The sequence below is a fragment of the Hemiscyllium ocellatum genome, chromosome 9, assembly GCF_020745735.1.
Source record: "Hemiscyllium ocellatum isolate sHemOce1 chromosome 9, sHemOce1.pat.X.cur, whole genome shotgun sequence".
NCBI lineage: Eukaryota > Metazoa > Chordata > Chondrichthyes > Orectolobiformes > Hemiscylliidae > Hemiscyllium > Hemiscyllium ocellatum.
Window position 1 is genome coordinate 78,495,679 of NC_083409.1, and position 27,667 is coordinate 78,523,345.

At 40.8% G+C, this 27,667-nt stretch overlaps 1 protein-coding gene across 4 annotated transcripts in view; it reads right to left on the bottom strand.

Moving 5' to 3' along the window:
* tesk2 (testis associated actin remodelling kinase 2) overlaps positions 1-27,667 on the bottom strand; it is a 90,448-nt gene that overhangs the window by 26,054 nt on the left and 36,727 nt on the right. For 3 of the 4 annotated variants that reach the window (XM_060829861.1, XM_060829862.1, XM_060829860.1), the window contains 3 exons: positions 23,000-23,121; positions 9,875-9,923; positions 3,894-4,040 (listed from right to left, as the gene is read on the bottom strand). In XM_060829861.1, coding sequence (XP_060685844.1) covers positions 3,894-4,040; positions 9,875-9,923; positions 23,000-23,121 — 318 coding nt within the window. Of the gene's footprint in view, positions 1-3,893; positions 4,041-9,874; positions 9,924-22,999; positions 23,122-25,412; positions 25,443-27,667 lie in introns of those variants that run through there. The other variant, XM_060829864.1, reaches the window with a different exon arrangement.

Genomic DNA, 27,667 nt, shown 5'->3' on the forward strand with positions numbered 1-27,667 from the left:
TAGCCCCCATACCACATCAACATAAGTTGATGGCACGGGGCAGCACAGTGGCTCCGTGGTTAGCACTGCTGCCTCACAGCACCAGGGTTCGATTCTCACCTCAGATAACTATGTGGAGTTGCACATTCTCCCACTGTCTGTGTGGGTTTCTTCCGGGTGCTCCAGTTTCCTCCCACAGTCCAAAGATGTGCAGGTCAGGTGGATTGGTCATGCTAAATTGCCCATGTTAGGTGCATTAATCAGGGGTGAATGTAGGGGAATGGGCCTGAGTGTGTTGCTCTTCGGAGGACGTGTTGGGCCGAAGGGCCTGTTTCCACACTGTAGGGAATCTAATCTAATCTTAAAAAGTACTTTCCTGGCTGCTTTCAGTTCTATAGAAGGTCACTGACCTCAAAATATTAACTCTACTTTCTCTCCACAGATCCTGCCAGACCTGCTCAGTTTTTCAAGCTATTTCTGTTTGTGTTTCAGATCTCTGGTATCTATATTTGGACTACGGTTCATATTTGGACTACGTACATTTAAGAATCTTCCTCTCATATAAATGAGAATCCTACACCTCAGCGAATGAAAAGCTACAATGATTATGAACAGTAAACACTTGCTGGATAAACAATCCATGGAGGAAACAATTTGGATACAAAATTTATTTAGGGAGTAGTATCATCATAATTCAGACTCACCCACTAAACAAATATGTCATACACAATAAAAGATACTTCAGTTACACTTTACATAATGAGCAAAAATCCATCCAATTCACTCATGTTCTTTCAGGAAGGAAATCCTTCCCTGGTTGAGTCTTGATGTGACTCCAGGTATACAACAATGTGATCAACTTTTAACTGCCCTCTGAAAAGCTCTAGCAATATATTATGTTGAAGGAAAATTAACAATGTGCAATGACTATCAGCTTTTCCAGTGGTGCCCACATCCTGTGAAAGAATAAAGTAGTAAGGATATGGAACGTAGTTTGAGCAAGTATGAGAGAGGAAGTTTGGAAAAGATCATTGGACAAGTTGGGGGGGACAGCACCTTCCCCTGCCATCGCAAGAATTGCAAAACCTACGCACACACCTTCCCCCTTACCTTGGTCCTAGGCCCCAAAGGAGCCTTCCACATCTGTCAGAGATTTACCTGCACTTCCACACATGTCAGTTATTGTATCTGTTGATCCTAACATGGTCTCCTCTACACTGGGGAGACAGGATGCCTACTTGCAGAATGTTTCAAAGACCATCTCCGGGACACTCACACAAAACAACCCCACAGCCCAATGGCCGAACACTTCAATTCCCCTCCCACTCCGCCAAGGACATGCAGGTCCTGGGTCTCCTCCACCGCCAAACCCTTACTACTTGAAGCCTGGAGAAAGAACGCCTCATTTTCCACCTTCGGGCCTTCCAATCACACGGGATCAATGTGGACTTCACCAGTTTCCTCGTTTTCCCTCCCACCACCTTATCCCAGATCCAACTTTCCAACTCAGCACTGCTCTCTTGACCTGGATATGCTTCCTTCCCACCTATCTACTCCACCCTCCTCGCCGACCTATCTTCATCTACCTATCACATTCTCAGCTACCTTTCCCCCAGCCCCACCCATTTATCTCTCTGCCCCCTTGGGCCACCTCTTCATTTCTGAAGAAAACCTTATGTTTGAAACATTGATTCTCCTGCTCAAGATGCTGCCTGACCAGTTGTGCTTTTCTAGCATCACACTTTTCAACTCTGATCTCCAGCATCTGCAGTGCTCGCTTTCTTCTCTTCCTAGTCATGTATTTGTCCAAATGTCTTTTAAATGTCATTTAAAACTGCATTTACTACTTCCAACAGCAGTTCATTCAACATACGAACCACCCTATGTGTGAAAATGTTGCCCCTCGGGTCCTTTTTAAATTTTTCCCCCTCACTTTAAAATTTGCCATCAAACTTGGAACATCCCCACTCTTGGAAAAAGAACTTTGCTATTCACCTTATCTATATTCCTCATGACTTTATAAATCTCTATAAAATCATCCCTTAAGCCTCCTACACTCCATTGAAAATAAAAATAAAGAGTCCCAGGTTAACCAACCTCTCCTCATAATTCAAACCCTCCAGTCCCGGCAACTTCCTGGTAAGTCTTTTCTGAACCCTTTCCAATTTAACAATATCCTTCCTATAGCAAGGCAACCACAACTGTACATAGTATCTCCAAAAGCAGCTTCACCAACATCCTATACAACGTCAAATCATCCTGAGCAAATATATTTGGAAGGTACACCAACATCCCTAAACACATAACCAGAGATATTACAACTTCACTGCAAATGCAAAGTTTTTACACTCAGATGAGGACTAAAGGCTCTAAGGAGTTTAAAAGATTTGCTAAATAAAACCAACTTAATTCTTATACAAAACCAATGGGATGAATATAACAGCAGTCTCTAAGCAACTACAATAAATATAAATTGAGGCACCAATGAGATATAAAAGTAATTTGCACTTCTACAGGATTGCAGAGAATCTAGCATTAATTAATGATAAGCACAATTAGCAGAAACACAGGGCATCCTGTAGCAACTACAAAGCTTTCTCACTTCCTGCTGGAGGAAAGGGCCAATCCTCCAGCCTGTGAGGTGCAGAGGCTGTAACCCTTTGCTATAAGACCAAGAGTGCTTGCGACAGTTGCAGGACTATCGAGACTTCAATGCCTCCCATGTTCTCAGCACCTTATAGAGTTAAGGGGAGACAAGGGCTTAGTGGTATTATCACTAGAGTGATAATCCAGAAACCCAGGTAATATTCTGGGGACCAAGGTTCAAATCCCACCATAGTAGAATTTGAATTGTCTAAAAAAAAAACATGGATTTAAGAATCTAAAGATGACCACGAAACCATTATCGCTTGTCAAAAAGCCATCTAATTTACCGATGTCCTTTAGGGAAGGAAACTGCCATCCTCACCTGGTCTGTCCCACGTGACTTCAAACCCACAGCATTGTGGTGGACTCTTAACTGGTCTCTGGGGTGAGCAATAAATGCTGGCCCAGCCAGTGAAACCATCATCCTATGAATGAATAAAAATAAAAATCCAGAACCCAGGTTCTAATGATTCAGGCTCTCAGATTTAAATCCCATCACAGCAGATGGAGAAACTTCACTGCCTTGTAATTGTCTTTAGTTAAGTTTAAAGATACCAGTAACAGACTCATTTCTCACGCACAAACTGAGTAAGAAATCCTATCATGCTACGTTCACTATTAATCCTGCCTCATTACACAAAGGCTAGATCATTTTGACCCAGTTGATAGTATTATTTCAAGAAAATGTACCAAATACATAATGAACTCCTCCTTTAGCCAATTGTTCTGAATTCCATTTGCTTAATTGACGCAAAATTCAAGTCACCCACAATTATTGCAGCACTTTTCTTCAAAACCCCATCAATTCTTAATGCATACTCTGTCCTGTAGGGGAATTGTTGGGGGTCCTATAAATTATAATGGTGTACCCCAACTATACATCAAACTGAATATTATAGCATGAGTGAATTTTTCTCCGCTAAAAACTGAACAGTTGGTAGAAGGTTCTTGAGTGAAGATTGGGAAAGTTAGAGAAAAAGCAAAGTAATAGTGCAAGCTAATGATATCCAGTTTTATGTAATGTTGGGAAATACCATTATATACAGTACCACGCATTTGCAATGTAATGATGATTCATCAAGATGTGCTTAAATTATGTTTGGCAAAAAAGTATTTCCTATGAATTGATTCTGCTTCATTAGTTATTAAATTATTGCAAAATAGTCTTAATAAATGTTAATTACTGTTTCCCAAGGATCGCAAGATTGAATTAACACCCTAAGGATTAAATAGCAATTATCTTTAATTTCTCCCTCCATATACTGAACCTTAGAAGTCAAATCCCGATGAAAGACACCCTTTGAGTGCAGGTAGCTGAGTCCACAGGCAAGATCATGTGCTATTTTGACTCTAACGCGCCAGGAGAGATGATCACTGCTGTCCAATAATTGTTCAAGGTTGCCTCTATTAATATACTGAAAATAAAGCACATGGGAGAGGAAATCACCATCTGAAGTGGTCACATGCTGGGCTCATTTCCATCTATAAAACTTCTAAGTCTAAAATACTACTAGATTGAACATTATTCAACAAAAAGCTAAATCTGACCATGAGAATAAATCTTTTTAACTAGCATAATTATTTCTACAAATAGCTCTCTCAGCACACTACTTTCAAAGTTACAATCCAATCATTTCAATTAGTTATTCAAATACATAGGATAGCATCAAGGGACAAGAATCTTGTGCAACTTTTCAGAACTTACGACTCTCCAAATGCATCCAAATAAATGAGTGGAGGTCATTAGAAAACCAAATCAGATCAGTAAATAGCAGATATAGCCTTTACACAGAAATCCTGAGGGACATTAAACAGTTTATACAGCTAGGAAAATAGTGACTGTGGCAAAGGCATGTGGGTCCTGTACAATAATAAATTGGCTGAAATAAGAAAACAGTTGTACAAGGCTAGTAACAGTAAGATGTGAATTATATGAAGAATATATCTTGTGACACTGAGTCAGTCACCAATCATGCTTCTAATGAATTTGTTAAATAACGCAAAATGAAACTTCTGTCCCCAATTCAAAAAGCTGAAAGCAGTTCCTAACCTTTCCAAAGAAACTTATTTTTCTGAAATTAGATTTTTGGACTGCTGGGTAGTATGGATATCCCAGAATTCTTCCAAAACAGGCTAAAGGCTGTATATTAAATGTAAATTATCTAAGAACACAAACTGTCACTCCAGATGGAGGAGAAACTGAAAAGAAATGCAAAAACAGGTAAATTATGAAACCGTGCCCTAGAATCAAAGAACATAATTTTTCTATCAAGTATACATTTGCTCAGTGCCGCAACCCAAGTGGGTTTTCTTTTATTCACTCATGTCATTGCTGGCTGAGCAAGTATTTATGCCCATCCGTAGTTGGCCTCAAGAAGGTGGTGGTGACCTGCCTTCTTGAACCTCTGCAGTCCCTGTGCTGTTGGGTAGATGCCATTAGGTAGGGAATTCCACAATTTTGACCCAATGGCAGCTAAGGAAAGGCGTTATATTTTCAAGTCAGAACGGTGAGTGGTTTGGACAGCACGTTGCAGGTTAGGGTGTTCTCATATCTGCTGCCCTTGTAGGTGGAAATGTTTATGGGTTTGATGGGGGCTGTGTCAACATCTTTGGCAAATTTCTGCAGTGCATCTTGTAGACAGTACACACTGCCTAGAACCAGATGTAGGCTGTTTAGCCTCTTGAAACTGTTGAACTACTTAGTTACATCGTGACTGATCTATACCTAGCACCATTATGTGCTTTTGCTCCACATCTTTTGTTAACAGAGAAAACCCATCCTTTCCTTTTGGTTAAACAGTCGGAGTGTACAGTGAAAGCAAATCAGACTATTTCATAGCAGTCCATCATCTATAATGCCTTCAGACAATGACAGTATCAAGATCAGAAAAGCATTAACAGTATAAAATACTTAAGTTAGGAATTTAAGAACAGTAACAGATCATTCATTTCTTGTAATTTTTTATTAAGATTAGGAACACTGAACCATATCTGACACGACAGTAGATTAAGAACAATATGCACGAATAGTGACAGATGGTGATGTTACTAGACTAGTGATTCAGAGGTCTGAGCAATGCTCAACGACAAGAGTTCAAATCCCACCATTACAGCTGCGAGAACGTAAATTCAATTGTTAAATAAATCTAAAACAAAAAAGTGAGCTAGCCCAAGCAATTGTGACTATGAAACCAGTTCGCTGGCTCATGACTGACATTTTAGGGAAAGAAACCTGTTCTTCTTACACTGTTTAGCTGACGCGAGAGTCCAGACCCATAGCAATACGAATGATTTTTCACAACCTTCTGAAATGGCTTTGAAACCACTTAGGTAAAATCCAGAAAGAGTAAAACAGAATGGATCTCCTGGCATGGAAATAACAAAAACATATCCGGCTCAGATGTTCTTGCAGAGCTCTTCTTATTAACATCTGGGCACTTAGCCCCAGGTTTCTCAAGCATCAGCCTAATACACAATCATGCCTTGCAGCCAATGTCTCAAACTATTGGAATGCCCTGTCCAATCAGTAGAAGAGTGATTAGAACGGTGGCACAGTGGTATACATTCAGGAGGGAGTGATCCTCAGAGACTTTAACAAAGATGCTACGCCTCACAAATTCTCATGGGTCATGGCTTGACTTCATATAGGTAACAAATTCTCCCATTGATTACCACCTGCAATCTTGTATCATTATTTTAAACCTGGTTTGGGGGAGGGGGGGGGGGGGGGGGCAGAGCTTTCAGAAACAATAATCCAGAACAAAATTAACAGTCACTTGGACAAATGTAGATTAATTAAGAACAGCCTGCACAGATCTGATTAGCATTGATTCAACCAAACTAATGAGGTTTTGGATGAAATAGGGAATATAAAATGTTGATGACTGCCATATGGATTTCAAAAAGGTGTGAGTAGTTGCCAAATAATAGGATTCAGCTTTACTGGCAAGCCTAACAATTAAAAGACACAGCATAGGTAGCAGTTGGCCAAGTGACAAGTACCAGACTTTCAGAGAACAATTATTTTTCAGTCTGGTGAAAGTTGTCCAGTGGGACTACCCAGGGCCACTGTTTTTCATGATTTAAGATGTGATTGCACACACAAAATTTCAAAATTGAAGAGGTCACAAAACTTACAAATGTTATGAACAGAGGTGTATAATAATTAGAGTTATAAAGAGCATTGACAGGGTGCTGCAATACAGGAGGTACATGGCAGATGAAATTTAACACACGCATGCATTGATGTATCTATCTAGAAAGAATGAAGAGAGACAATGACTAAATGGACAATATTTTAACGGGGTTGCAAGAACAGAGACCTGGAGCATATATGCACAAGTTATTGAAAAGCAAAAGTAGTTATGATGACCCTTTATCAAAGATTGGTCCAACCTCAAACGGAGTATTGTATCCGATTCGGGGCACCTCACTTTAGGAAGGATGTGAAGACTTTAAAGACGGTGCAGAAAAAAAATTCAGTTACATGGATAAACTGGAGGGCTGGGATGTTCTCCTTAGAAGAGAAGCTTGAGAGAAGATTTGATAGAGACGTTCAAAATCGTGAGGGCTCTAGATAGAGTAGACAAAGAGAAACAATTTTCATTGGTAGGAGGTCAAGAAGCAGAGGACATTGATTAAGGTGTTGACGAAACAACCAAGAGCAGAGTGAGGAAAAATATTTTCACACTCAGGTGGTCAATAAGTACTGTCTGTGGTAAAGTGAATTCAATTGTGATTTTATAAAGAGAATTGGATACCCATTTGATGAGAACGTATTTGCGTGGTTGCAGGGAGAAAGTGCGGAAAAAAGAACAGATAAAACCGTTCTTAAAGAAAGCTAGCCAGAAGTCCATGGGTCAAGCAGCTTTCTGCACTGTGACAATTTTATAATTCTAAGAATCAGTACTTCACTTTAAGCATCACTTAGAAGACACAAGGAAGATACGGTATATAACAAGAGAGATTTGACAAGAGAGAAAAACGAGGATGAGAGACCACATGCTGACCATTCACAAAATACTAAAACATGTTAAAGAGCCTACAGAGGCAAGGAATGGTCCATGATTGTTCACCAACAAACTCAGCTTGCTCATGATGTTGAACAAAACTAGAAGCAGTGGAATTATTCCCAGAATTTTCACTATTATTTTATCTGAAAATTTCAACTATCCATTTTTGTCCAAACGAATTGCAAATGCACTTCAAAACATGGCAGGGAAAATGACAGCTTATAGTCACACCTAGAAACAGAAAAAAAACCAAAGAGGAATAGGCCATACAGCCTTTGATAACTTATTATGATCATGGCAGATCATCCAACTCATTTAGGCGGAAGTGGGTACTGCAGATCAGAGTCAAGATTAGAGTGGTGCTGGAAAAGCACAGCAGGTCAGGCAGCATCCAAGGAGCTGGGGAAAAAAAAATGATGTTTCAGGCAAACGTCCTTCAACTGGAATCAATTTCCTGCTCCTCAGATGCTGTGTGACATGCTGTGCTTTTCCAGTACCACTCTAATCTTGACATCCAACTCAATTGCCTACTCCTGCTTACCCCTGATATCCTTTGATCTTGTTAGCCCTAGGTGCTATACCCAACTCCTCCTCGAAACCAAACCATGTTTTGGATTTGAATGTTTTCTGTAGTAGTGAATTCCACAAGCTCACCACTCTCTAGGCAAATAAATTCTCATCTTTTTCCTAAGTGTTTAGTTCACATCCTTAGATTGTGACCCCTGCCAGTAGTGGCCTTCCTGCAACTGTTCTCTCCAGTCCTGTTTGAATTTTCCAGGTTTCCTGAGATCTTCCTCATTCTTTTAAACTTCAGCTAACTAATTCAACCTCTCCTCATATATCAGTCTGACCAATCAAGATGAGAGTCTGATAAATCTTCGCTGCACTCCCTCTGTAACAAGAGCATCCTTTCTCACATAAGACTAAAACTGCACATATATTCCAAGTGAGGGCTTACCAAAGTCCGAGTGCTATTCCAGCAGGACATCTCTGCTCCAATACTCAAACCTTCTCACTTTGGTCAACATACCATGTTCCTTCCTGACTGCTGCAACTGCATGCAAACCTTCAGTGACTGGGCTCCAAGGAGGCAGAGGTCAAAATTGTACATTCCCTTCTCTCAACTTACACATTTAAATTATAATCTGCCTTTCTGTTCTTGCCCCCATAGTGGATAACCTCACATTTATCCAGATTATACTGTATAGGGCCATGCCTTTAGCCACTCGCTCAACTCATTTAAGTCACATTGAAGTATCCTCCTCATGGTTCACCCTCCCACCCAGCTTTGTCATCTGCAAATTTTGGCAATATTACATTTCCTATCTAAATCACTGGTTTTATGAAAAGCTGATGATCCCTGCAGCACCCTACTTGTCACTGGCTGCCATTTGGAGAAAATATTTATTCCAAGTTTTTACTTCCTGTATGCCAGCCAGCCTTCTATCCATTTCAATACCTTATCCCCATTTCATATGCTTTAATTTTACAGGCTAATCTCTTATGTGGAACTCTACTAAAAGTCTTCTGAAAGTCCAAGTGAACCACATCCACTGGCTCCCCTTTATCCCCTCTACGATTTACATTTTCAAAGAATTCCAGTAAATTTGTAACTCTGAATTCCCTTTTGCAAATTCATGCTGACTCTGTCCAATCTAGCTATTGTTTTCCAAAGCAAAGCCAATACCTGGCAAAAATTCCCATATAACAAAGCTGTAATTCAACATCCAAGATCCAAACGGCTGCGTAAACCATTTGCCAAATACTTGGACACAGTTTCATTCTCATGATTCAAACTCAGGCACTGTTCACACAATGATATCAAATATACTTTGACATCTTCATGCTGAGGAGTAGAATATGGTCCATGTTGGCAACCAATATAAGCTCAAGTAATCATGAGAATAAGAAAGTTGAAGTTTCTTTTTCAATGGTACTGTGCTCAATCCCAAACCAGGTACTCCCATTGCTAAAAAGTTTTAGATCAAACTGGATAAAAGTCACGAAAGGAGATGAATGAAACTGTTGCATTGTATAGCAATCCAACAGCTTCATGGTTAATTTTAATACACTGTTATTTCAATGTAATTTTAAATTAAACTTTAATTCTCAAACGGCACTGGTGGGATATGACCATCTTTCTCCAAGTTATTGTTGGAAAGCTCTGGATTTTTAGACCTCTTTGACACTTAGTTACATCGCATAATGTAATAATATGATGAAACTCAGCTACCTACCTCAGTTAAGGCATGCAGTTGGCCTTCATGAACACAAACTCCCATAAACCTGTAAAGTAAAAATAAATCATTAACAACTTACCACATGCGGACTAAAACTAAAGAGAATTTACAAATTCTTTCAAAGAGTAATCATAAACCTTAAAGCTAGGGTAAACAATAACTTTTTAAAAAGCAGCATAATCTCTGCTGTTTAAAATTTGTTAAATCCAGAACTAAACTCTATTATATTGTCACAGTGACAAAATTCAATTAAAAAAACCTAATAAATTCTGTAGGCATGGTGAACCAAAATTCTTCTAAACTAGCATATCATTTAACTCAATGTTACAAAAAAATTAGTTCTTTAACAAATATTCTGAACATCAAATAGATGGGTGATCAGTTAACAAATGATTCAAAGAGAGGTCCACATTATCCTATAAAAATGTACTGTAGTGGAAACTGCACAGTGATACTAACTGGTATAGCAAAGGCTACGGGTAATCTTGCACATTAAATCAGATTGTTCTGGTCCTTTGAAGAAATAATTTTGAACAAAACACAAATTACAGTTAAAACGAAACACTGACACTGACATGCTAAACTGCGATTCGTCTGATTACATTCAGCAATAAATGGCTCAGCATTTAAATCTTTGCATTCAAAAAGGTGAGATGCCATTCAACAATGCCCATGTTCAATAGGTAAAAGAAATTATGAAGTCTTAATAACATTGAGCCAGAACACTTCAAATTAACATGAAACATTGGTATAAAAAAGGTTCAGTCACTGCTAATTACAAAAACTTCAAAAATATAAACAGGCAAGGAACAGAGATATGGACCAAGTGCAGGAAGATGAGATTAGTTTAGGACTGCATCATGGTCAGCACAGCCACAAGTTTCAGTCAGACCAAAGAGCACCTTTCACTGAGTTGATCAACTTCCAGGTACAGTCACAAATGTTTGTCCGGTGTACATTCTGGGGAACACACCATAGAGCACACAGACTCCTACATCACAGTTAGTCTGGGTGAGCTTCAACAAAAAACACCTCTTTCTCCAGACTTTCTTCACAAAAGCACATTCCAGAAGGAGGCGGGACAGTCTCAACCTTGCCACAGCCACTTCGAGGGCAATCAGACTGCACATACAGTAAGAAAGAATCTCACAGATCGTGCCTTTCTCACCAATAGAAAAGTGGTGTCTTAGTGCTGGTTAGAAAGTTCTGGAGATGAGGCATTCTGCCAAATGACTTGGATTGTCTGCTCAGGGAATAATGAAACAGGATCCCTCTCTTTTTCTCTGCAGGGTTATGAGACCGCTAGGTGCTGACCACTTCCTGATGGACTTGTGATCAAAGTGATTTGGCTTGTAAATTTCTCCACAAGGGACAGGCCAGAACAAGTAGCTGACCTCACACAAGTGTTGCAGACTGGCACATTCCAAGATCCAGGTCTATGTGTTGAGGATGCATTGAAGTTTGAGGCGGCTGCTGTCTGAGGTCTGCCTGCTGAAGCTAATGGGGGTCCATTTAGTTATTGGACTGTCCTGGTGCCTCAAATGCATGTAAATATTATCTTGTACAATTAAGAGATGCCTTTGGCTTGTTTGCTGGATAGAGTCAAACTCCAATGTTTGCTTGCTTCCTTGAAATGCTACTGTTCAGAACTGAACTGCATTTGTGACTACGTGCATAAGTCAAATAAGTGAATCAAACCAGCAAATAAGGATTAGACTTAGACTTACAGTGTGGAAACAGGCCCTTCGGCCCAACAAGTCCACACCGACCCGCCGAAGCGCAACCCACCCATACCCCTACATTTTACCCCTTACCTAACACTACGGGCAATTTAGCTTGGCCAATTCACCTGACCCGCACATCTTTGTGACCGTGGGAGGAAACCGGAGCACCCGGAGGAAACCCACGCAGACACGGGGAGAACGTGCAAACTCCACACAGTCAGTCGCCTGAGTCGGGAATTGAACCCGGGTCTACAGGCGCTGTGAGGCAGCAGTGCTAACCACTGTGCCACCGTGCCGCCCACTAAATTGCAGAACAGTACAGTTCCAAAAGAAATGGGTTTAGCCTGGATTAAAAATTGAATAGGTATAGATTAAACAGAACTAAAGTTAAGCACTAAATGAGATTCAGAATCACAAATCTAAATTTATTAAGGAATCTTCAGACTAGCGTACCAATCATATAAAACATCTAAGATGGAAATAATATGCAATACTGCCAGTCCTCCTGACATCACAAAACCTGAAAAAGTACCGGCAGGAGCTGGAGAAATTTGTTTTTCATTAACTATAAAATAAGTAATGTTAAGCTCAGAAGACAGAATATAATTTTTTTTGCAATTAGCAAATTTTTTTAACTTCACAAACATATTAAATTATTGAAAAATACAATAACAAATATCAGCATAATAAAAAGAAAAAATACACAAGTTACAAGACAACTACTGTCTACTAACTATTAACCTACCCTATAATACAAAACAAACCCTAACACTGTGCAAAGCAACACCAAAAAGAAAAGCAAAAAAAAAACACAAAAGAAAACAAAATACAGAACAGCTATGCTTGGTACAAAGCTCTCAAACGAAGGAACAGGAGCATTGTATATAACTCAGGAGACCCTCTCCAGAGTCCATGGCTGGACAAATCTAACCATCCTGGTTAAACAAACACCCTAGTTAAGATAACTGACAAATCTATATCCAAATAACTTAAGTAGGGCTGCCATGTCTTATAAAAATGGTCTGTTGTGTGGTGCACCATGTTTGTAAAAAAGTCTAAGGGAATGTGCTCCATAATTAATTTCTGCCATCCCAGCAAGCCCGGAGGGTTCTCAGACACCCAATTCATCAGAATATTCTTCTGTGCACAGCATGCAAGAATATTAAATACTTTTACCCATGTCCATCTAAAGATGGTAAATTTGACAGACTTAACAGGAGAGATATTGGGTCAACTCTGACTTCAGTCCTCAATACCCTCCCTATCTCTCCCGCCACAACACTTGTGGGCGGCACGGTGGCGCAGTGGTTAGCGCTGCTGCCTTACAAGTGCCAGAGACCCTGGTTCAATTCCCGACTCAGACAACTGACTGTGTGGAGTTTGCACATTCTCCCTGTGTCTGCGTGGGTTTCCTCCGGGTGCTCCAGTTTCCTCCCACAGTCCAAAGATGTGCAGGTCAGGTGAATTGACCATGCTAAATTGCCCGTAGTGTTAGGTAAAGGGGTAAATGTAGGGGTATGTGTGGGTTGCACTTCGGCAGGTCGGTGTGGATTTGTTGGGCCGAAGGGCCTGTTTCCACACTAAGTAATCTAATCTAATCACTCCAGTAAACACGAAGCCTGTGGCATGTCTAGAGGCAATGGGTAAGAGTACCTACACTTATTTTACATTTGGGGCACACTGAAGGTGCCCCTTTTTAAACTTCGCCAGATGGTCTGGTGCCAAATGAGCCCTGTGCAGAAGTGTGCATAGTGCATGTCCTATTACAGATGGAGATCTTTTGAGTTTTTTCCCATATGTTCACCCATGTTTCAGAAGAGATCTCCACTCCTAGCTCTTGCTCCCAGACCTCACATAACCAGTTAATATCCTGCCAGGCCTTGCTACCCAACAGGTGACAGAGGGCACTAAGCAAAAGGGTGCTTGTGGAACATCGCAACAACCTCTCTGTAATCGGGCTTATAGGGCTTAGTGAGAAATGTAGTCGTCTTCTGGATGAAATCCCCAACCTGACAAAAACAGAAGAGATCTCTGCTGGGCAACCCATATTTGAGGCTCAGTTGCTCAAAAGACATCATAACCTCCCCTTCAAGTAAGTCACCCAAACTATAAACTCCTCTCAATGCGCATAGTTTGAATCCTGAGTCCATCATTCTTGGTCAGAACCCTGGCATGCCAACTATAGGCATAAGTGGTGAAGTCTTGGATAAACGACCCTCACTCTGACACATCACCCTCCATGCCTTGACTGTACTAATGACAATGGGGTTCCAGCAGTGACCCATAACTGTCCTCATCTTATCCATGAGCAACAGGTTAACAAGAGGCCACTTTGCCTGGGACGCCTCAATATCCAGCCAAACTGAGTTTGGATCATTACCTACCCGATCACAGATAAAAGACAGCAAAGGAATTCAACTGATAACTCCTAATGTCTGGGAAATCAACTCCTCTCCCTCCTTGAGGCAACAGCAATTTAGAAAGTTTGATGAGGGGCCGCCCACGATGCCAGACAAAGGAACCAAACCACCCCATAAGCTTCCGCAGTGTTGACCTGGGAAACATTATAGGGAGCATACGCATGGAATAAAGCAAACGAGGAAGCACATTTGTCTTAATGAGAGATATTCGGCCCAGCCATGAAATTGGAAGAGCCTCCCATCTCTAGAGATCTCGCCTAATATTGTCGCGCAAGTGAGCAAAGTTAGTCCGAAACAATAGATCAAACTTGGGGATAATAAGAATGTCTAGGTTTCGTAACCCTGCCCAACTTCTGGCACATCCTTAAAGTTCCTCAAAGGCATAGCCTCCGATTTTGCCAAGTTAATCTTATATCCTGAAATAGCCCCAAATGAATGATACATTGTATCAAATGGGGTACAGAGATCATTGGTTTTGATAAAAACAGAAGGACATCATCCACATATAGTGTAATCTTGTGTGTCCTCTATCTCACTTCCAGAGAGGTTATGTGGGCGTTTTGACGAATGACCTCTGCCAGCGGTTCTATCACCAATGTAAACGACAATGGTGACAGGGGGCAGCCTTGTCGACTACCCCTACCAATTCCCAGACTTCACCCCATTGGTGATGACCACAGCCAGAGGGTGGCGATATAAAACCTCCACCCGTCTAGCAAAGACTCGACCCAATCCAAACTGCTCTAAGACATAAAAAAGTTACGGCCAACCCACCCAGTCAAATGCTTTCTCTGCATCTAAGGAAATCACCAACCCCTGAATCGATAAACTTGGACCATATTCAGCGACTTTCTAATATTATTGGAGGACCAATGGCCCCTTATAAAGCCTGTCTGATCCTTTTTAATAACATGGGCAATACCCTTTCCAATCTCAGCACAGGATCTTGGACAGAATCTTAAAATCCGAATTTAATAGAGAGATGGGCCTGGATGAGGCACAATCCTCAGGAACCTTCCCCTTAAGGATTATGGAAGTATTAGCTTCTCTCAAAGATGGTGGCAGGCATTTATGCATATAGGAGCGATTGTACATCTCCAACATCGGCCCTGACAGAATCCCTATAAACTCCTTATAAAACTCACACGGGATACCATCAGGGCCAGGTGCTTTCTCACTATGAAGTTGCCTAGCTGCCTTCTGTATTTCCTGAACTGTCAAGGGGGCATTAAGGAGAGAGTCCTGTTCCAAGGTTACCCCTGGGAGGCCCAAGTTGTTAAAAAAGGTCTCCATTTAGCTGCACAAAATGTGCTGCCTCAGCGACTTTCAACTGCGTCTCAAGTACACGCTGCTGTTCCTCCTTTTGTCATTTCTGACTAGCCAAATAGGAAATAGATAATCCCCTAACAAAGACCTTACCAGTTTCCCATAGCATAGACGGATTACTAGCCATGCCTAGTTGATAGTCAAGAATTCCTGAAACTCCTTCAAAAGGATTCCAAATTTGGGGAATAATTTAAGGAGAAAAAAGTCCAAATGCCAGTGTTGCAAACCTAGCCTTTCACTCTTGACCTTAACTTCCAAATATACTGCCGCGTGATCAGAGATAGCTATATTCCCTATTTTAAAATCATAATCAAATCCAGAAAGGCTGAGGAAGCCAGAAAGAGGTCAATCCTCATGTGACATTTATGCGGGTTTGGAAAAAAAAAGGTGAAGTCCTGCTGGTAGGGTGAAGACATCTTCAAATAACCACAAGCCCCAATTCCTCGCATAAGTCAACCTCCTGCTTGGCCTGCAAAGAAATAGTTGGGGGCTCACAAGACATCCTGTTCACTGTCAGATCCAAAAGTCAATTAACATTCCCCCCTATAATAATGTGCCGTGTTCCAAAAGCACTCAACTTAGAGAAAGGACTAATCAAAAAATTTGAGGGGATGGGCCGGAGGACAGTAAACGTTTAAAATGCCATATCCCTCCCCATGTATCAGGGCTTTAAGTATCACAAACTGTCCCCGTTCTTCTTTCACCTTCTCTAATAATGCGAACGGAAGATTTTTCTTGATAAGTACCGCCACTCCCCTACTTTTAGTAGTAAAGGATGAAAGGAATACCCGGTCATAACCCACCCCGCCACCGTTGTAATTTTAGGTGTTCCCCATCAAGATGGGTTGCCTGCAACAAAGCGATATCAACCCTTTCCCTCCTCAGGCTTGAAAGCACTTTTTTTTCCTTTTAACAGGCAAATGACTTCCCTTAATGTTCCAGGTGCACCATTTAATAACACTTAGCCATTTCTCCTTTCAGAGACACTTGAACCTCTCAGAGAGAGAAGCCAGCTTACAAAGCGCCGAGCATAAGAAATAAAGACTCAGAGTTGAAGAACTATATATGTACAAAAACTACTCTATCATAACTATAAAACTATTACTACCAAAAAACTACAAAGAAAACCAACCATAAAAACTTTGAATAGAAGACTCTTCCCCCTGCCCATAGGGAGCACTGACCTACCCATCCCCACCTTCATAACTACTTTAAACCCAGAGTATGCCCCAGCCTTAGGTCAGGAAAAAAAAAGGATCCTTAAATCAACAGAAAAAACACAGTCAGGATGAGCACTCCACCCATCCCTGGCTTCACGTCACCCCTACTTGTGACTAAAAGAGGAACAGAACAAACAAAAAGGGAGAGACAACAAAGAACATCCACAAAATTTCCCATCAGAAAATCCAGTTATTAAAAAAAAGGAACTTATTCCAAGGTCTTTTCCCCCTTTCCAAAAAGGAAAGTATTAGGCAAAAAGAAAGGAATAAAAAAAGGAAGGGAAAACATGTGGAAAGATAGAAAAGAGAACAAACATTAACCGTATTCTTCAGGCCAATCCGTCTTTTTTAAAGTGTCTACAAAGTTTTTAGCTATATCTGCTGAGTCAAATGTATAAACTGAGTCCTCGTGGCTGAAATGGAGCACTGTGGGGTATCTCATGGAGTACTGGATCCCCAGGTTCTTCAGCCTCTTTTTAACTGCATTGAAGGACTTCCTCTTTCGAATTACAGCTGCTGAAAAATCCTGGAAAAACATTATTTTTGACCCCTTGTACAGCAGTGCCTGCGGATCTTTTCCCAGGAACCTGGAAGCTTCTATGACTTTTTGCTTGTCCTTAATGAATGGAAGTGCACTAGAACCAAACGGGGGTGCTGCACCAGCCCTGACCTTTGCACTGTAACCCAATAAGCCCTTTCAATCTGAAGCTTGCTGGACTCTGAAGGCCCAAAAGCTTCGGCACCCAGTTTTCAAAGAAGCTGACTGGTTGCTCACCTTCCTCACCTTCAGGGAGCCCGACAATTTGGAGATTTATCCTCAGAGCTCGAATTTCGATATGGTTTTGCAAGGCCCGCACCCCTCATTCCAGCATCTAGATCGACTGGATGAGGACTTCATTGCAGCTTCCGAGGCATTAGTTTGACCCTCCACCTCCTACAGCCTCTCCCCTGGATCACCTGCTCATGCTTCTGCAGCATGGATGCAATAGGTTGGACTGGGCACAGATCTCCTCAATCGCAGCCCCAACCTTCAAGGTAAGTCTCTCCATCGTCTCAGCCAATTCCTAAGAGTCTATCAGGTCCCCAGGGGGTTCAGGAGAGGCTGCTGCTGCTGCAGTCTCTGGTGTGGTAGGTGCTGCAGGGGAGTGTCCTCCCTGCTGCTGTTTGCTCACTCCTTTTCCCTTTAGCATCCTTCCCACTCCCAAATATTAACAAATCTGTGTTCTGTAAGGTTTTAAACTAATAATTCCAACACACAAGTTGGCCATGGATGGCAAAAAACACCATTATGCCTTGGCTGTTAGCCAGAGCTGTCTACAGCAGTTCTACAGAATTGCCGCCATCTTGCCGAGTCCGCAGAATATAATTATTAATATACAAGGTAGATTAAGTCCATCATACACAACAATCACATAGTTGCGCAAAATGCGACCTGCCATAGATAAAAAACACACAACATAGAACAATATAGCACTGTACAGACCTTTCGTCCCTTGATGTTATGCCAACCTTTTATCCTACTCTAAGATCACTAACCTACATACCCTTCATTATACTATGTTTCATGCACCTATCCAAGAGTCGCTTAAAAGTCCCTAATGTATCTGACTCTTCTACCACTGCTGGCAGTGCATTCCATGCACCCACCACAGTATAAATAATCTACCTCTGACATCTCCCCTATACCTTCCTCCAATCACCTTAAAATTAGCCTCCTCATGATAGCCATTTCTGCCTTGGGAAAAAAGTGTCTGACTATTCACTTTGTCTATGCCTCTCATTTTCTTGTACACCTCCATAAGTTGCCTCTCATCCTTCTTTGCTCCAATGAGAAAAGCCCGAGCTCCCTCAACCTATCATCATAAGACATGCCCTCCAGTCCAGGCAACATCTGGTAAATCTTCTCTGCACCCTCTCTAAAGCTTCCACATCCTTCCTATATTGAAGCGACCAGAACCGAACACAATATCCCGAGTGTGGTCTAACCAAGGCTTTATATAGCTACAGCATTACCACGCAGCTCTTAGAACTCAATCTCCCGCTCATGAAAGCTTACAGCCCATACACCTTCTTCACAGCCCTATCAACAATTCAGAATCTCCCAGCTCTTCTTCAAAGATCTGATCAGTTGAATTTAAAATACACAAATTTGAATCAATTAGGCATATCAATATATACTAATTGGAAGGATCAGTCATTCAACATCAAGCCTGGTCCATTGTTCATCAAGATTACAGCTGGTCTGATTGTGATTTCAACTCTACTTTCCTGTCCACCACAGATACCCTTGGACTGCCTTTAGTTAAGAAGTTATGTGTCTCTGCATCCACAGCTCAAGAGAAAGATTACTCAACACACTCAACGCTTTTTAAAAAAATGAGCTGATTAATATCAAGAGGCCCTTGACATGTAAACTGTGTTTTTAGTTACAGTCTCAGCACCATTAGTTTTGTCCCTTCTATGGTACCTTCTTATTTAAAGCAATATCAAATGGCGGAAAGTTAATAGAGCCCACCAAAAGCAGAAACCAGTCCAATAAAGTGTGCACAATTAATATTGCAACCAAATAGTTTAGTTTAGTTAGCATAACCTGTCATTCAATAATAATTGAAACTCAGGCAGTCAAAATATGAAGTAAGCTTTTCAAGAGTTAAGAGAACAACAAAATGGCTCAAGTCCAATCTATGACAATTGCCAATTGGCCACAGTAAAGTCACATTACACTGTACAAAATACTGCATTTGGCCACAGTGGCTGAGTCAGTGCTTTCTTCCAGGCTAGTTCTGCCTGAATTACTGTAGTTTGGAAGAAATTCAGTACCTTCCAAGTAGGATGCTCTTTTCATAATATGTACATTGTAAAAATTGACAAGTTTTCATTTTCACAATTTTGACACCTGCACCCTCGTGCAAGTGCCCTTATTTTCAAATAGCTCTTCAACATGTAGTAATCCATACAAGTGTCACAACTTCCGCAGTTCCCCTTCACATTTTGGTCTGCAACTATGCCCAGTTCAGGAGTCCTGCCATTAAGATGCAACTTCAGTTCCATTCCTGTTGTTGAGCTTCTCAGTTCATTACTCTCCAACGGGGTGCTTTTCCCAGAGGGAAGAATGCTCAGGTTCTGTGATCCACTGTAATAGCATCGTGAAGGGTGCCACATAGTGGCTGTTACAGTACAGGTGGCTGAGAAATTATAGCCAAATATTAAGGCAAATTAATTCTCTAATACCACAAGACTCACTTCACACTTTGAGCTGCTGGTTTTCTTGAAGGTGCTTGGGTGTGGGAAGGCTGACATAGCAGCTCATTTATAACTATCAACAGGTAGAGCTGTGTCCAAGATTGTCAACACTGTTTGGAAGATCAGGTTTCTGTCTGCCCACAAGTTTCAAGCCCCTCCCTCCCCCTCCCAAAGACAGGTGATGCCAATTCCAAAGGCTTCTGTATCGTATTATATAGAGTGGGTTCTTATCATGCAGTGGTAGTGTTCCAAGCAGATCTGGCTTCAAGTACTAACTGCTCCAGAGCAATGCGATAAAATCCTTTAACAGTTTGATTAAAAATGCCTCACCAACAGGCTACAGCATTGACTAGTATCATATAGAAAAGCACGAATATGACATTGAAATAAAAGACCAGCCAAGATCATAATGAATAGTATAACAGGCTCTCAGGGCTGAATGGCCTATTCCTGTTCCTAGTTTCTACGTTTGTATGTATAGGTCTGTCCTGGACATACACTGACAGTTAACATCCAAAATTAGATTAGATTCCCTACAGTGTGGAAACAGGCCCTTCAGCCCAGCAAGTCCACACTGACCCTCTCAAGAGTAACCTACCCAGACCCAATTCCCTCTGACTGATGCATCTAACACTATGGTCAATTTACCATGGCCAATCCACCTGACCTGCACATCTTTGTATTGTGGGAGGAAACCACAGCACAGAAGGAAACCCATGCAGACACAGGAGAATATGCAAACTCCACACAGTCACCGGAAGCTGGAATCAAAACCAGGTCCCTAGTGCTGTGAGGCAGCAGTGCTAATCACTCAGCCACCGAGCCAATGAAAAAATGTTCTGTTTCAAATGTTCCAAAAAAAATTCTACTTTAAAAAAAATGATTACAGCCACTAAAATAATAACTCAGACAAGACGCAAACTACATTCAGCTGTATACAGCCAAAGTAATGCCAAAATCTTCAGTTCAACCTATAAACAGCACAGTGGCGCAAATAAGGTACAATTCCTTTGCTATAGCAAATGAAGTGCAACTAAAAAGATTTCAGGAATAAATATCCATAAATCTTTTTCCGAAGTACTACATACATTGTCAATGAGAAGCTAGTATTTTGAATGTGGCAAAGACGTGCTCCTAAAAGCCACAATAAAAGGACAGACAGAAATCTGTACATCAAAAAGACTTGGCGGAGATATTCCATAGGTGTCCAGCAGTAAGGCACAAATAATCATTATTGAATGAAGATTTTTAGCCCATACCATTCACATTGCAAATAGGTAAAAAAAAAGAGGGAGCACTGTTGGATCTAGTGATAGGAAATTTACCAGAACAGATGCGGGAAGTAAGCAAAGGACAATGCCTAGGAAATAGCACTCAAGAGATACAAGTTAAAGATCGAGAAGAACAAAAAGACCAAAATAATTGGGAAATAAAATTTTAGATGAGTTGGAAAGTGGAAAAACAAAACATTTTATTCAGACAAACGTAGTTACAATGTTACAATGGCAAAAAACTGTCAATTTAAATCTTCAATGGAAATCAATAAATCTTTCATTACTTAAGAACAGAGGGAAACGGATCAAAAACAAGCAAATTGAGACGACACAAATCAGACAACCAAAATGATCTTCAGAACAGGCTCAAGGTCTACTTCTCTTCTACCTGATCTTTCAAAAGACAAACGGATTTGACACTTCACAACATATGAATTACAATTAGCATAAAGAGCAAAACTGCAATCTATTCTGAACTTAACAGCAGAGCAGAAAGAATCATTTCACATGCATCACTGGACAACTCACTACTCATCTCATCAGTCTGGCAGACATAGTTAATACTCCTTTTGAAGGTATGAGATATTGATTTCCTCAGATCTTCTCTTATTAAGTTATAGGACTAGTGGCAGAAACCTCAAGAAATTCAGAGTAACTGAACTAATTCAGATAACAGACACTTGTTCAGTTTTAGTTTTAAAGGAGCAATACTTAACAGTATATTTTGTGATCAAATGTTTATCTTCTATTCTATATATGTTTGGCTTCATTTCTAAAACCACAGTACTGAAGAAATTCAGCAGGTCTGGCAGCATTTATAGAGATAGAAATAGTGCCAACATTTTGAATCCAATATGACTCCTCTTCAGAATTGGTTGCACAAGTTTATTCTGGATCATTATCCAATTCTATGCTCAGTAAATTATAATGTCAGAAACACAATGTGATTTACCATTAAGAAAATAACTGAGACTAGAGCATTTTTTAAAAATACTTTCTGAATTTATCACCTTTTTTCATTCATATCTTACACAACTGCTCTCAAACAGAAGGTCTCAGAAGACTAAGAAACAAATCTAAATAAATCCTGCCTCAATATTGAAACATTCCTTCAAGCAAGAGTTCCTCTCCAAAGTGGAAGAACTAATTAGAATGTTCAGTTATATACAATCCCAACAATATGGAACGAGGCCATTTGGTCCATCAAATCTACACTGATCCTCCGAACAGCAGCCTACCTAGACCTATCCCCCTAGTCCATCCCTGTAACCCTGCATTTCCCTGGGCTAATCCACCTAGCCTCCTCATCCTGAGACACTATGAGCAATTTAGCATTGCGAGTCCACCTAAACTATTCATCTTTGGACTGTGGGAGGAAACCAGAACACCCAAAGGAAACCCAGGACAGAATGTGCTCATGAGAACCAACAACAGCACTGGTAGCCACACAGAAACATATGTACATGTACAAAGATGCACAATATTGGAATTCAGAATGCTACAAGGGTTCTCATCTCTGTCTAAATTGCTAAGAAATGAGAGAAAAATTGGGAATGGCTGACAGCAGTAATTTCATTTTTATACTCAATTTCTAACATCAAAATAAAAACCCAGACATTCAGTTAAAGGATTAAAACAGATTAATGCAACAAGATAACATTCAATACTCTATAAAACGTTTATTCAAACCAAATTCACAAGCGTAGCATATATGTTTGACATGCAAGCCACTTGCAAGCTTACACAACAATACCTAAATGTGCTTCCATCAGCGAAAGAAGAAACTTGGGAATATTAAAATCAAAGTAGTTGAATGTCTAATTAGCAACACAGGGTAAGCACAGAACAGTCTAAACATTTTCAAAAGTGAATTTCCTTCAAGACTAAATGGTTTCACCAATTACTGTTCAAATACCTGAGAATGTTGGGATGAGAAAGACGATTCATTAATTGTACTTCCCGCAACATATTTGCTCTGTTGCTAGTCTGTTTGTTCATCTTAAGTGCCATTATTTGGCCTGATGTTCTGTGCCGCACCTGTAAAATTTTCAAAAAAAAACTGCTGTTGTACGCATTATAACATAAAACCATAACTACACAAATCTATAAAGAATCAAGACAAATAGAAAGAACAGAAAATGTTTGAGCTTCAACTTCCAGGATACACTGCAAACTATACCCATACATAGCAGACATCAGTTTTGAAAGTAATAGGAGAAAAAGAAAATCAGACTATGTAAAATATGGAGAAGTGCAGAATGGGCTGACAGACAAAAAGAGACAATAAAACAATACAGAATTTAACAAAGTGACACACAAGAGGCTTTTTCACAAGATTAAGGCTTACAGTATTGTGAGTAGTAAGTAAACTTGGATTGAGGCTTAGTTCATGGGTTGGAACAAAGAAGTAGCAATAAATGAGTCACTTTTGGAAAGGGTGGGTGTAAATCAGATGCAGTGTTGGAAGTATCAGTGCTTCAGTCTTAGCTCCATACAATCTGTATCAGTGGTTTAGATGAGCATGCCAACTGTGGAGGATTCAAAGAAGCTTAAGAGAATATAGGTCAGATAAGTAATTGGGTAAGATGACAGCAGGTGAAATGTAACGTGGGAAAGTATAAATTATCCATTTTGGTTGCAAGAATAGAAAAACAGGTTTTTTGTGCTGAAACTAAGACCCCAATGGAAGTTATTCAGAAGAATTTGGAGATCCTTGCAGAGTGAAACATAGAACATCACGCACAGCAATCAGTTAAGAAAGCCAAAAAGGTAAGCAGTCAACAGCATGGTGCTGGAAAAGTACAGCAGGTCAGGCAGCATTAGAGGTGCAGGAGAATTGATGTTTCGGGCATAAGCCCTTCATCAGGAATTCCTCTGATGTTGCCCGAGCTGCTGTGCTTTTCCAGCACCACACTCTCAATTCTGAACTCCAGCATGTGCAGTCCTCACTTTCTCCAAAAAGGTTTGTTGCCCTTTATTATAAGGGATTGGAATACAAGAACAAGGACGTTTTGCTGTGATTATATAGGTTTTTTACAGGACCACACTTCATCTCGTATTTCCTCTGCATGAGTGTGCCACTAATAAGGTTAGCATTTGTTACCTACCCCTAATTCCCCATAATGTGGCACTGGTGAATCACCTTCCTGAAATCTTGCAGTTTATCTGGTGTCAGGACACTCAGTACTATTAGAAAGGGAGATCCAGGATTTTGACCTGGTGTCAATGCAAGAACTGCCATGTATTCTAGACTGTGCACATCAGGATGGCTTTCAGCTTAGACCGGAGCTCGCAGCTGGCTGCACTTCCATGCTTCTGCAGCCCTTAGCCTTCAGGTCAAAAGATCACATGGGTTTGGAAGACACAATTGAAGGATTCTAGATCAAATTCAGCTATGCATCTTCCGTATCGTACACAAGAGGTCACTGAACATTGGCAGTGGCTGAGGTTTTGATCAAGCAGGCTGCTTTGCTCTGAATGATGTCAAGCTCTGAGTTATCAGAGATGCACTCCATCCAGACTTCCCATCACACTGTCTATTTGCAACCTTACAGACAGTAGACAGGTTTTGAGGAGTATCAATAGGAGTCAATTACCACAGAATTCTTAGCTGCTGACCTGCTCTTATTACGACATAGCTTTCATTTCTGGAATGTAACTGTCAGGACATGAACAATAGCTGGTACAGGAATAGCAATGCTACTGCAAATCAAGGGATATGGTTAGATTTTCTTGTTGGAGATGGTCATTGTCAAGCACTCAAATGACGCAAATGTCACGTGCCACTTGTTAGCCCAATCCTGGATGTTACCCAGGTCTTATTGTGCAATGACACAGATTGCTTCAGTATCTGAATAACTGTGAAAGGCACTGAATTCTGTGTGAATATCTCTAAGTCTGACCCTATGATGGAGAGAAAGTTATTGAAGTAGTTGTAGAAGGGTGGTTAAATCCAGGATGCTTCACATCTGATGGTGAAATCCTGATATTTCTGAAGATTCAGTGCTAGCACCACAGATATTCTTAGCATATGGGAGACCCAATTTCAAAGCTTACAAACTACTTGAAGTGTGGAAGCATCTCAAATAGTATGGTAATCAACTTAAACAGAACATAGACTAGGGAGCAGAGCATACACATAATATATGACATGTTTAGTAAGTTTGCAGATGACACAAAAATTGGTGTATAGTGAGCAAAGAAGATTTTCAAAGAGTACAAAGGGATCTTGTTCAACTCGGCCGGGGGCAAAGGAATGGCAGGTAGAGGTTAGTACAGATAAATGCAAGGTGTGGCATTTTGCTAAGACAAACCAGGGCAAAACATACTCAGTTAATGATAGGATCCTGGAGTGTGTTGTCGAACAAAGAGACCTAGGGGTTCAGGTTCCTTGAAAGTGACATCACAGGTAGACAGGGTGGCGAAGGCGGCACTTGGCATGCATCCCTTCATCAATCAGAGCACTGAGCAGAGAAGTAGGGATGTCATGTTACAGCTGTACAAGACATTAGTAAGGCTACTTTTGGAGTTCTGAAGTACTGCACATCAATCTGGTCACCTTGATATAGGAAAGATGATGTTATTAAACTGGAAAGGGTTCACACAAGATTTACAAAGATGTTGCCAGATCTGAAGGGTTTGAGGTTCAAGGATAAGTGAGAAATGTTTTTCACTAGACCATAGGAGACTGAGGGGTCACCTTACAGAAGCTTTTAAAAAAAAATTGTGACAAGCACAGATAAGTAAACAGTCAATGTCTTTTGCCTAGGCAAAGGAGTCCAAAACCAGATGGCACAGGTTTAAGATGAGAGGGGAAAGATTGAAAAGTGGTCGCCATGAGGGACAAGAGAGGGTGGTCCATATTATGGAATGAGTGCCAGAGGAAGTGGTAGATGTTGGTACTATTACAACATTTAAAAGACTTTTGGACAGGTGCATGGATATGAAAAGGTTGAGAGAGTGAGGTCAACAAGTGAGTCTCGGTCAGTTTAGGAAACCTGTTCGACAAGGTGGGGCAAAAGGGCCTTTTTCCATGCTCTACGACTCTACATTACTGTGGGTCTGGAGTCATATGTAGGCCAGACCAGGTAAGGATGTCAGTTTCCTTCCCTAAATGACATTAAGTAGACCAGATAAGTTTCCCTGACAATTGATTCATGGTCATCATGGACCTAACAAGGGAGTCATAAGGGAATAAGTTCCGCTGATTGCTAATGGGGTGAAGGGGGAACTCCCTCTCCCTGGTGTTGGGTCTGACTGTATGTGGCAGAAATGATGGAGGGTGATGCGCTGTATCCGGAGATTGGTGGGGTGATAGGTGGGGACCAGGAGGGCTCTATCCTTGGTGCAGTTGAAGTGGTGGGATTCAAGAGTGGAGGTGCAGGAAGTAGAGGATATGTGCTGGAGGGCTTCGTTAATCACATGGGAGGGGAAGTTGTGACCCTTGATAGGAGGCCATGGATTATCAGTCCAGGAAACCATTACCTCCCAATTGTTGCCTTTATGTTGCAAAACTGTTTGAATCAATTGTATTTATTAGCATTATGGCAACGCCACACAATATGATAGATATTCTCAGTGTGAAAATGGGACTTCCACTCTAACGGATTGTGCAGTGGACACTCTGGCAAACACCATCATGATTATATAAACATCTAAGACAAAACAGAGAAGGACAAGGTCAATTATGTTTTGTTTTTTGTGTCTGTCTGTCTTCTTACCATAGGTTCAGTCTGGCAGCAATATGCTTCAGGACTCTGCTAGCTCAGTCAGCTACCTATCATATTGTGTGGCACTACCATCATGCCAACTTGATACAATTGATTCGAACAGTCTTGCAACACAAAGGCTTCAGTTGGGAGGTGATGGCTTCCTGGTGATAGCTTCTATTTCAAGAATCACAATATTGTTGAGCCATACTTGATTATGGAAAGTTAAACCCCACAGAGTCCAATCTGTGCCCTTGTTACACTCAGTGCTTCTTCCAAAATGTAAATCACTGTGGATGGAAATTTATTAACCAACAAATGATGGGCAGCAAATGGGCATCAAGTGGTTTTCTTGTTTACGCATGAGATGCCACAAAAGCTTCATGGATTAACATCAATATTGAGAACTTCCAAAGCACTCCTCCGAACAGCATAAGCCTGTGCTTCTCTAAGAACAGTGGTAGCTTTTCAGCCCATGGGCCTACCCAACATTCTAGATCATGCTGATCCTCTTCTCAGTCCAAAAAATGGTATCATCTCTCTATCCTTATGATGTCATCAGTATCCAGAAATTAATTTGTCTTGAACCTATTCAAATGATTGAACTTCCATTGCTGTCTCGTGTAGAGAATTACAAAGACTCACCACCCTCTGATGAAAAAGATTCCTCACCACCTCAAATAAAGAGTCTGCCCCTTACTCTGAGGGTATGTCCTCAGTTCGAGTCACCAGCAAGGGTAAGCATCCTATCTACATTCACCTTGTCACGTCTGAAACTTAGAAAATTCTGAAGTCAATGAGATCACCTCTTATTCTTTGGAAGTGTAAATAATGCTGTCTCCATTTCCCAAAGCAGAAGGTAAATAAAAATGTCA